The following is a 12,033-nucleotide window of genomic DNA, read 5'->3' as shown; positions in this document are numbered from 1 at the left end:
GAAGTTGCAGCAATAGGCATATTATAGAAAATGACTGCCTGATGCAGCTGCAGGCACACACTGAGTGAGCCACAACTGTGAACGGTGATGTCACTTAATTTATCTGCAGTCACAGGTGAAGGTTCCCACAGTATCCCACCTGTGACTGCAGGTAAATTAACCTCAGGTAAACTCATTGGACTCAGTGACCTCACCTCAGGTGAACTCATTGAGTTCAATGTGACCTGCATCTCTTGGCAGAAAATTGTGGTTTTTGCCAAGAGATGACGATTTTGTGCTGAAATGTATACACCAAAGCTTTTCTCAAATCTACATCTTCAGGCAAAAAATGCATCAAAACACTATGCAGTTTTGATGTGTTTTTTTTTTCTCAGAAGATACAGATTTGGGGCAGGAATTTGGTGTATATATTTCAGAAAAAAATTTGCATCTCCTGGCAAAAAAAAACAGTTTTGGTGTGGTTTTCTACCAGGAGAAGTAGATTTGGTGCATAAATGTCTGCACCAGGTTTCTGCACCAAATTTGCATCTCTAGGCAAAAGAACAAACACCAAAACGGTGTCAAAATTGCAGTTTTAATGTGGGTTTTATGCCAAGAGATGCAGATTTGGAGCTGGAACTTTTTACACCAAATTCCTGCATCAAATCTGCGTCTACTGACAAAAAACACAATTTAGGTGTGGTTTACTGCCAGGAGACATAGATTTTTTGTAGAAAATTCTGCACCAGATTTCTGAACCAAATTTGCATATCTTGGCCGAAAACTGCAACAAAACAGAGTCAAAACCGCAATTATTGTGTGGTTTTCTGCTAGGAGATGCAGCTTTAGTGCTGGAATTTATACACCAAATTCCTGCACCAAATCTGCATCTCCTGGCAAAAAACCCCACATAAAAACCAAATAAGTACTGCAAAAAATGTTGGTGCTTTTTTTGCTAGAAGATACAGATTTGCTGAGGGAATTAGGTGTATAAATTCCAGCATCAACTATGCACTTGGCAAAAAACATGGTTTTCTGCCAGAAGATGCAGGTCACAATAAAATGAATGAGTTCACGTGAGATAAGGTCACTGATTTCAATTAGTTCACCTGAGATGAGTTTACCTGTAGTCCAAGGTGGAGTACTGTGGGAACCTTCAGCTTGTGCAGCCCTATTTCAGTATACATAACCTTTAATCTCACTTTGTGTTGCTCTAAGCCCCGGTTAATTATGAGAATGAATATTCACCCTCATCTTCCGTAATCCTACCCACCGCTCTGCACCCACATTCTGCCTTCTGTATTACTAGTACTGCCAGCCCAAGGATTGCATCACAATCATCAGTGACTCTCCTGAGCTAAGTGTAATAGCTGCATAAACATACATGCTGTCACTCTCACATCAGGAATGCCGCCAATGATTGTGGTGAGCGTAGACATGGCTAATTAAAATAATGAATATTCACTCTCCTCTCTTATAGTCCTACCCATCACTTTGAGTCCTGAACTGCACCTGAACTCTGCCTAGTGTACTACCAGTACCGCCAGCCCAAGGATTGCATTGCAATTATCGTCAACTCTCTTCAGCTGAGTGACAGCATGTAGCTGTTACACTAAGTTGAGGAGAGTTGCTGAGTATTGCAATTTAATCCTCGGGCTGGCAGTACTGGTAATACAGAAGGCAGTCTGTGGGTGCAGTGCAGGACTCACAGTTGTAGATAGGATTAAGGAAAAGAGCCTAAATATTCATTCTCTTAATTGGCCATGCACTTGCTCACTACAATCATCAACAGCACTCCTGATCTGAGAGTGACAGCATGTATGACTATGCTACTGTCACTCTCAGCTTAGGAGAGCTACCAAGGATTGCGATGTAATCCTGGTACAGTGATACAATACAGCAGGCATAGAATGTGGGTGCCGTGCAGGACTCAGAGATGTGGGTGGGATTCTAGGTGGGGAAGAGTGTGATAATGCATTCACTTAATTAGTCAAGCAGTAGAAAGAGTCAGCCTGGCTTCACTAACACTTTGGTAGAGAAGTGCTCAGAAGGAAAATAGAAATCCAACAGAAAAATGAGCTTTGGCACACTCAAAGTGTGCCGAAGCTTGTTTTTCTATTAATTAGCCAGGCAGACCTGATCTTAAAGTGTGAGCATGCATGTCTATGCAGCTATCACTCTCAGCTCGGCAGAGATACTGAGAGTGTGGTGCCATCCTCAGGGACTAATACAGCAGGCAAATATAAGACACCCATTGAAAATAAAATGAAATATTTACTTGTGCATCAATTATTTTAAGTACATACAATAGCGGGGGATTCAAAAATTAGGCTAAAAACTGAGGGGTCGGTTCACCCTATAGCTTTTGGAATACAACTCTCTAAAATATCTCTTAATGCCAACTCCTGCAACTTTTTGATAGGCTATTAATTGAGTTAGTGTGTGTCCCAGTGTGGCCAAAGAAAACATTATAATTTATGTCACAAAAGTAGCACAAGTAACAAATGGAGCATGGCAGCTGAAAAAAATCATCAAAATTATTAAATAAAGCATCATACTACATCAAAGTTAGCAAAGTAAATGTCAGTCTTCATAAATCGAAGGCTAAATATTTATAATTTTTTTATATCATAATAATTCATGATTTTAATGAAACTTTCAGAATAAGTAAAATAAATTTAGAAAGATAAATTACAAATAACCTTATAAGAACACAAGAGATGTTGTAAAACAGAAACATACCATTCAGTTCTATCAAAACAATCTACAAAATTAAATAGACACTTACTGGTGCAAAACCGTTTTTGGGTCACCAACCTCTCCTCCATCACCGATAGTCAAAGTGTCATAGCCAATTTCAAGGTCAAATTCTTCAAAATTTATTTGAATAACCTACAGAATAACAAAATTGTATGAAATAACATTGACAGTATATTATAATATTACATAATATATTTAAAATGATTTAAAAGTTAGAATTAGTAATTGATACCTGCTGAGAATAAAAATAGTCATTTAGAATTGTTTATGAAATGTCTATTTTTATTTTTACCTACAGTATATGTTACAGAATCTAAAAATCCTTCTATACCGTTGTGTTTCTCTTGAGAAATATAAAATCTAAATAATGATCAGAGGCAGCAGAATGAGCTGGCACCATGTGGGGAAAGCTCCACTCATTCCTAAAAGGATTGTTAATATTGTTTAATGCAAAATTTTACCATAGTCTCTCGAAAAAAAAGTTTTTGCACATTTTTACTGCAGTAGGGTAAATATAGTGAGTCACTACAACATTGCTGATTCTATTTATTTACTCAGGTTTCTGATTTATATAGAACTCAGAATTAATAGTAACAGCTACTGAATTGTTCGATGCAGTTATACTGATTAGTATAACTAACTTTACAAACAACGAGATGGTCAGAAAGTCAAGATCTGGTCAGGTAGCACTGACAAAGGGTGAAGAGAAGACTGGCGCCTGGGCATTAGGAAATAAATAGAGGAATAAAAAGGAGGAATGGGGTGGCTGGGAATTATGGTCTAGCGTGAAAATGGGACTGAGATGTAGTATGTTGGAGGAACATACAGCAGGTAGGAGCAGTGAGGGCAGCTGAAGAACTAAGCAGCCAGCAAAAGGTTAAAAGAAAACATAAATATACCTGTCTTAATTCCTCTGTGCCGAGCATCTTACACACTAGGAGATGCTCTGCTGCGCTTTTTTTGGACAACTGAGCTGGCAGTGACACGATTCCTCTGTGCAGAGCATCTTGCACATTAGGAGATACTCTGCTGTTTTCCTGAACTACTGAGCTGGTAGTGACATGATTCCTCTGTGCAGAGCATCTTGCACATTAGGAGATACTATGCTGTTTTCCTGAACTACTGAGCTGGTAGTGACATGATTCTTCTGTGCAGAGCATATTGCACACTAGGAGATACTCTGCTTTGTTTTCCTGAGCTACTAAGCTGGCAGGTTGATTGACAGTGCAGGATTCCATGCAGGTTCTGGGAGGTGCTGATTATTCAGGTGTTCCACCTCCCTGGTAATTGCACTACTTCTTTACTGAGGATGGTCTCCCAGAACTTTGCTGTTACGTCACTACTGGAGTCCACTCCAGCGACCACTACTCCAATCACCAGACGACACCGTGTTCTTGCCATGGATGGTGCCGGTGATGGGAGAGGAGTCGATGCCAGCGGCGCTGGTGGGCACAGGCTCCGCTCATCCACTGGGCTGGGTTTCCTGTTGATCTGCAGTACCCCTAGCTGACTGTAGGTGGCGTGTGTCTTACAGCTGAAGATACCATCATCAGCTAGAACCAATGCGATGACACCGCACCCTTCTTAATTCCCCTCTTGTCTGCTGACCACTGCCAGAGATAGTTCTGATATTCTGGCTCCTGCTCTGTTTAGTGATTCTGGTGTTCTGACTTTTGCTTGTTTCCTGACTACCTCTCCTGCCTGCTGTTTATGTACCACGCTGCCCGATCCGGATTTGACCTCTGCTTTGTTTTCTGATTACGTCCTTGCCTGCCGATTTGGTCCCTGTTCTGCAATTCCTGGTTTGACCCTGCCTGACAACTACTCTCTCAGACTGCAGCCTTGCACAGGTAGTGATCACCTGGGGCCCTGTGTAATTCCAAATCCCTGTATAGGGCTTAAAGGGTTTCAGGATTCTAGGGGTCCTGCTTAGTGAGTGTCTTTCCTCTAGCCTGTCCATTACAGCCCGTCCGAGTCTGTGGATCAAGGCAGGCATTAAACTTGCCAGTCATACATTCTGGTTCAGTTATTGTACTGTTGGCCGGTGTTCCTGCTCGTTTTCTGATCTATTGTTTCTTGACCCCGGACTGCTGTTTTGACTCCCTTTTCCTGTCGTGACCTTTCCGTTTTAGATCTTGGACCGTTAACTGACCACATCTCAGTTTACACCCTGAATCTATTACGTGCTTTCCTATAATTCAGATGCCTGGATTGTGACCTGACTTCACCTCTGCATACTCCTTGAATCCATGTGTCCTCCTGTTACCAGACCCCAGCTTTCCTGACTACTCTTGTTTGTACAATGACTGCATTACATTACCTTACTGCTCACATTTTAGCTGCCCCTGCTCCTCCCTATCTGCTGTCCAGTCATTCATTAGATAAGGATTCTGGGCCAAGGATTCTAGATTTTGGCAGAGAGCGGCAGTTGTTGGCCAGAAAGGTGAGCCGTGAAGTTGCACTAAGGGGCTTAGAAAACATCCGTTTTCCCACAGTGCACATTTTTGTAAAATCCGAGTAGAATTCAATAAATTCACACATCTCTAATTAATAGCATAATTGAACATGTATTTAAGTATTGTGTGAATAGTGTTTTCTCAGAGTTTCATCTTGGAATAAAATTGATGTCACGAACAAAAAAACCCCAAAAATTAATACCACAATGTTTTGGGATTTTTGTTGTAAGAAAATGGTAGAAATGGTCAATTTCATGTTCTTAAACATAGTTCTATGCCTGAAAGAAAGCACTAATGATACAAGAGTACAATCAATTGCACTAAGAACATTAGGAATTTGAGCAACACTGTAAAAGTCATGTTTAATTTCAGACTCACTTCAAGGCTCTGTGGGGAATTTAATGAACAGTTTTTAATACCTGCTTTAATATCAAATAATATGCTGAAAGCAATGTAGTGAAAAAATAATCCTGCTAGAAATCCTTCAATTTGCCCTCTTCTGAGTTTTCAAGAATTTCAACTTATATAAAGTATAAAGAGTATAAAATAAATAAATATATATATATATATATATATATATATACATATATTTTATTTATAATTTAAATATATGCTTATATATTTATGCTTTTGTGTGTGTGTGTGTGTGTGTGTGTGTTTTACAAAAGTGAATACACTCCTCATATTTTTTACATTTTTATTTTATTTTTGGCCTATATCTTTTCACAAGACAATTTAATACAATGTACAGTGTCAGTGTGAAGTCTGTATGACAGTATAAATTTGGTGCCCTCCAATTAACTCAACACAGAGTCGTTAATGTAAAAACTGACAACAAAAGTGTGTACACCACTGAGTACAAATTGCCATTTTAAGCCGAAAGTAACACTATTTTGTGTGGATTCAATTATTTTTAAGCACTGCCTAAAAGGGAGCCTGTCACCAGTTTTTTGTGTATAAACTAATACCACCACCTTGCTCAGTGCCTCATCGGACGTCTTGTATATCCCCCCAAAATCCTTTTGAATCGCTATTGCGCTGTACGCAAATCCGGACGGTCCGGTCAGATGGCCGTACATGCAGTGGCTTCTGTCCCTTCTCTTCACTGCTAATTGACATAGTATACAACGTTCTAGAATGCATGAAGAAACTGGTGACAGGTTGCCTTTAGCTCTCTTTGGCATCTTGTTCAGAACAGTTTCACAGGTTCTTACTGGAATCTTATTCCACTTTTCCATGACAAAATCACGGAACTTGTGGATATTACAGACCTTGCGCTCCTCCACCTACCGTTTGTGGATGACCCACAGATCCTCAATAGGGCTCAGGTCTGCAGACATGCTTGGCTATTCAATACCTGTACCATCAGTTTCTTTAGCAAGGCAGTGTTTAAAATGCAGGTGTGTTTGGAGTTGTTATCAAGTTGGAATACTTGGAATACTGTCCTGAGTCCTTTATTCCAAAGGGAGGGGATCATGCTCTGCTTCAGTATGTCACAGTACATGTTTGGATTCATGGTCCTTTCAATGAGCTCTTCACAAAGAGCAGCACTCATGCAGCCCCAAACCAACACACTCTCACCAACATGCTTGACTGTATGCAAGACACACTTGTCTTTGCACTTTTCACCTGGTTGCTGCCACACACGCTTGACACCATCTGAACAAAATAAATTTATCTTGGTCTGATCCAGTAATCCATGTGCTTGGTCTGATTTTATTCAGCAAACTGTTTGTGGGCTTTCTTGTGCATCATCTTTAGAAGACACTTCCCTCTGGGATGACAGCCAAGTAGGACAATTTAATTCAGTGTGCGGCATTTGGTCTGAGCACTGACAGGCTGATCCCCCCCAACCCTTTAACCTTTGCAGCAATGCTGATAGTACTTATATGTCTAATTTGAAAAGACAATCTCTGCATATCAATCTGAACACATGCACTCAACTTCTTTGGTCGACCATGGTGAGGCCTGTTTTGAGTTGAATCTGTTTTGTTAAACCATTGTATGGTCTTGGCCACCATGCTGCAACTCAGTTTCAGGGTTTTGGCAAACTTTGTATATTTTAGGCCATCTTTCTGTAGAGCAAAAATTCTTCTTTTCAGATCCTCAGGGAATCCTTTGCCATGAGGTGCACTGTTGAGTTTCCAGTGACCAGTATAACAGAGTGTGTAGCCAATAACACCAAATCACACACCTGCTCCCCATTCACACCTGAGACCTTGTAACGCTAATGAGTCACATGACATCGCAGAGGGAAAATTACCAATTGGGCACACTTTGGCCACGTTAAATTAGTGGTGTACTCAGATTTGTTGCCAGTGGTTATGACATTAATGGCTGTGTGTTATTTATAGGGCACACCAAATTTACAAGCTGTACACTGACTACCTCACATTGAATCAAAGTGTCATGTCTTCAGTGCTGTCCCATGATAAGATATAATAAAATATTTACAGACAATATGAGGAGTGTACACATTTTTGTGATACCATTTATTATATATATATACTGTTCTTAAACACATTATTGTCTGGAGTGTTTGTCCAACGTTTTTATGTCTACTTTTTTATCTCTATTAGTGAGTTGTGAGATTTGATATTCTTTGACTTGCCTTTTATATAGGCTTTGATCATGTCTCCTGATGTGCTTTACAAGGTCAAGTGAAGTAATAGCAGCAAGGTATTATAAGGCTGATTTCACATTAGCGGTATTCTGCCGCAATGCCGGATCCGGCACAAATGCGGTACAGTTCACTACCGTTCAACGGATAAGTTAACATGCGGTCACATGCAGGCACATGTGAACTTATCTTGCCGCGATTCTATTGAATTGTATTGAACTGTACCGCATTTTTGATTGATGAGGCATTGCGACAGAATATCGCTGATGTGAGAGCAGCCTAAGAAAGATTGTGCAGCCAATTGATAGGCTAGATAACTATTTTAAGAGTGTTGAGATTTCTCAAACATTTTTTGTCTGGGGGCAAGGATCAAGCAGTTTAATATTGAGTGTCCAATCTTTGTGTTATTATTGACTATAAGCCACCTCCAGAGGTGTCTAACAGCTGATCTTGCCATTCTACACACATGAAAACACACATATACTGTAAAGTTGTGCATGTTTATGTGGATGTCGGCAGAAATTGGTGTGAGATGAACAAGTTTCGGTGGACAGGTATTAAAGTTGTATGTGCACCTTTATAAATATAACATGTAAATTTGCTCCTCAGCTTTTCAAAGATTGTTCTTCTTAACCATGCAAATTTGTGTTCTCTGAGCGATGCACCTGCATAAATTCACATGATGATAATCTTCCCAGCGGGAAGATAATATTGAAATGTAATTCTGAGTATGTCTTTGGTAATATTCACACTACTTGCACTAAACTATAAGATGTTATTATTCCCATAACATGTAGGATGAGATATGGCAGCATGATCAATTGCTGTTCAGGGAATTCCAGTTTAATGGGAGAACATTAAAAGTATAGCTGAAGAGTCTCTTGAGGTTTAATCTATTTGACTGGACGGATGTTCTTAACTGACTGTAGAATTAATCTAATTGGCTGCCATGGTTACTGTAGTTTAATTTCATACAAGGTGAGACCTTAGAAGGAGATCAAGGGTTGGCATTTACTTGCAAAGCAATATATTATTATTTCAACGCTATCTTGAGCCATGGAATTTTGATAGATGAACGCTCTGCAGTAAGATCAATCTTGTGCAAGTCTAGATAGGTCCATAAGAGTCTTCTCCACTGTTATCTTGATTGTATCAAGCCATCAGGTTGCTGCTCTTCCTCTTCCTACTAATCTTCTGACCATGATGCTTTCTACAGTGATTGTGCTCTTCGTATGATGTGCCTAAAGTAGGAAAGTCGTAGTTTGGTGATACTTGCTTCGAGTGACCTGTCTGGCTTGATTTGTTCCAAAATTAATTTGTTTATTCTTCCCATCCATAATATTGATAACATCCTTCTCCAGCATCACTTTTCAAAGGCGTTGATTTTTCTTCTGTCTTGTTTCTTTTTCATACAGGTTTTGCATCCATATGTTACTATAGAAAAGACCAGATTATTTATGAGTCATGTCTTTATCTCCAGTGTAATGTTCCACAGTTTGAAGACCTTGTTCAGTAACTTTATTGTTTATTTGTCCATAGCTATTCCTCTATTGACTTCCGGTGTTGATGCTGCATCTTGAGTGATCATTAATTTGAGTAGGTTAAGGTCCTTTGTAATTTCCAATTCGTCGCGATCCACCTAAAATGTGTCCCGATCGTACATGGAAGTAGTCAAAATCTTTGTCTTATTTGCATTGAGTAAGAGTCTCGTGTTTGAGATTTCCATCTTGACACACTGTAACAAGTCTTTCATGCCATCCAGGCTTGCTGCTATTAATAATGCATCTTCTGCGTATTTTAGATTGTTGATGAATCCTCCAGCAAACTTCATCCCTTCCTCTTTTTTGACAAGTCCAGCCTTCCAAAAATTAGCTTCTACAAATAAATTGAAGAGAAATGGTGACAGGATGCAAACTTTCTGATGCGTTTCTCTACTTTGAACCATGCCATGTCACCATTTTGCATTTGGACTGTTGATTCTTGGTTGATGTAAAGGTTCCTTATGAGGCTGATGAGATGCATAGCCATATTCTTCGTGGTATTCAAAAGTTTCTAGTGATCAACACAGTTGAACACATTTCTGTAGTCGAAGCTCCTTGTTGTATTTTTGGCCTTTTCCATTCAATGTAGGAATAAACCACAATCTCATCCAGTCCTTAGGCCATTTGCCATTTGTCCATATCTATTGACACAAGTGTGTGAAGACATCAACTGCTGCTTCAGAAGACTTTATTAGCTCTAATGGAATATTGTCACATCCAGGTACTTTGTTTTTTTGACAGAAACTTTATTGAAGAAACAACTTTGCCATTCTCTATCATTTCCAGTCTCTGTTTCTTCCCAAACTACTCAATCGTTCTTGTAGAGGTGCTCAATGTATTATTTCTATCTTTCCTTGATCTGTTGTGGCTCACTTAATTTGTTCCCGCTGGTGTCTTTCAACATTGCCACTCTTAATTTTATACTTTTGTCTTATCTCTTCGATCTTTTGGTGCCTTCCTGGTCTTGCCTTTCAGATATTTGTGTTCTATCTCGGTACATATATTTTGGTAATAAAGTTCTTTGTCTGCTCAAATGCCTCTCATTAGTCTTTTACTGGTGTTGTTGGTGTTCTGCTTGTTACCTTTTGATTTTGGCATTCGTCTTCTCCAATGATCTTTAGAGTCTCTTCTGTTAACCATGGCTGCAGGAAACACTTCTTCCTCTTGTTTATTGTATTTCTGGCTTCTTCAGTAATAATAGTCCTTACATGGTTACATAATTAGTAGTGATGAGCGAGTACTAAAAAGCTCGGGTGCTCGAGGCTCGGGCCGAGCATCCCAAGATACTCGTGTACTCGGCCCGAGCACCGAGCCCAATGTTATCCTATGGGAGACCCGAGTATTTTTATGAAATGACCCCCCAGCAGCATGTAGAAACCCTAAAAATGTCACAAAAGTCTCAGAAGAGTGCTCAAATGACATGGCAACAGCATGGGGAAGACCCCTTGAAGCATTTATCACTCAAAAGTCACAGCTGTGAACAATTTTGTCCACGTTTTACGCCATTTTTACGGACTCACCAGAAAACCTTCAAAAATGACACCAAAATGAATTTTCATGGCGGAAATGTTAAGGGCACATACCCAATAGTGAGATAGAGCTGGTGTATGTTACTTTTGGAGATTACATGAAAGATTTTACGTGAAAACATTGTGTGGCACTCCGATGTCCCTGAGAAGAGACGTACATGAATGCCTCTTGAGTCTAATGTGCCCATTTTGAGGAAGTGAGTCTTTGTAGTATTTTCCTTTGCCAGGGCAGTCCAAAATTGTGAGGTTCACCAATGCCCCTGCATACAGACGTGCATGAGGGCCTGTAAACCTGAAGTGCCCATTGTAAGGAAAGGGGTCTATTGTAGTATAGCCCTTAGGCAGGGCAGCCAAAAATTGGGAGGCTCCACGTTGTCCCTGGATAGAGACGTGCATGATGGCCTGTAAACCTGAAGTGCCCATTGTAAGGAAGTGGGTCTATTGTAGTATAGCCCTTAGGCAGGGCAGCCAAAAATTGGGAGACTCCACATTGTCCCTGGATAGAGACGTGCATGAGGGCCTGTAAACCTGAAGTGCCCATTGTAAGGAAGTGGGTCTATTGTAGTATAGCCCTTAGGCAGGGCAGCCAAAAATTGGGAGGCTCCACATTGTCCCTGGATAGAGACGTGCATGAGGGCCTGTAAACCTGAAGTGCCCATTGTAAAGAAGTGGGTCTATTGTAGTATAGCCCTTAGGCAGGGCAGCCAAAAATTGGGAGGCTCCACATTGTCCCTAGATAGAGACGTGCATGATGGCCTGTAAACCAGAAGTGCCCATTATAAGGAAGTGGGTCTATTTTAGTATAGCCCTTTGGCAGGGCAGCCAAAAATTGGGAGGCTCCACATTGTCCCTGGATAGAGACGTGCATGATGGTGTCAGGTTTCCAGGTTTTCCAGTTCTCTTTTGAATGAGCTTGCCCTCAGTTAACATGGAGTTTTAAGGTTCTGTTGCCCTACTTCCTGTCCAGCTGCTTAAAAGGCTGCCTCTCAGCCCAGTCCAGTGCCTGAGTATACTGCTTGCTGTGTGCTCCTGCTTTGCTGCTGCTAATCCTGATTGCTTTTGGATCCTCCTAAAGACTACCGACCGACCGACTCTGGACCTTACCCGGTTTCTCAAGCTGTGACTGGATTCCGTCTGCCATCTTCGGT

The 12,033-nt window shown here is 40.5% G+C and overlaps 1 protein-coding gene across 7 annotated transcripts in view; it reads right to left on the bottom strand.

Moving 5' to 3' along the window:
• Positions 1 to 12,033, bottom strand: part of CSMD3 (CUB and Sushi multiple domains 3) — a 2,007,504-nt gene that overhangs the window by 1,015,514 nt on the left and 979,957 nt on the right. For all 7 annotated transcript variants that reach the window (XM_075352941.1, XM_075352934.1, XM_075352935.1 and 4 more), the window contains one exon: positions 2,768 to 2,871. In XM_075352941.1, coding sequence (XP_075209056.1) covers positions 2,768 to 2,871 — 104 coding nt within the window. The remainder of the gene's footprint in view (positions 1 to 2,767; positions 2,872 to 12,033) is intronic.

This window comes from Anomaloglossus baeobatrachus, chromosome 6 (assembly GCF_048569485.1).
Source record: "Anomaloglossus baeobatrachus isolate aAnoBae1 chromosome 6, aAnoBae1.hap1, whole genome shotgun sequence".
Taxonomy (NCBI): domain Eukaryota; kingdom Metazoa; phylum Chordata; class Amphibia; order Anura; family Aromobatidae; genus Anomaloglossus; species Anomaloglossus baeobatrachus.
Note: the sequence above shows the minus strand (reverse complement) of the source record. Positions and strands in the feature narration are given on the sequence as shown.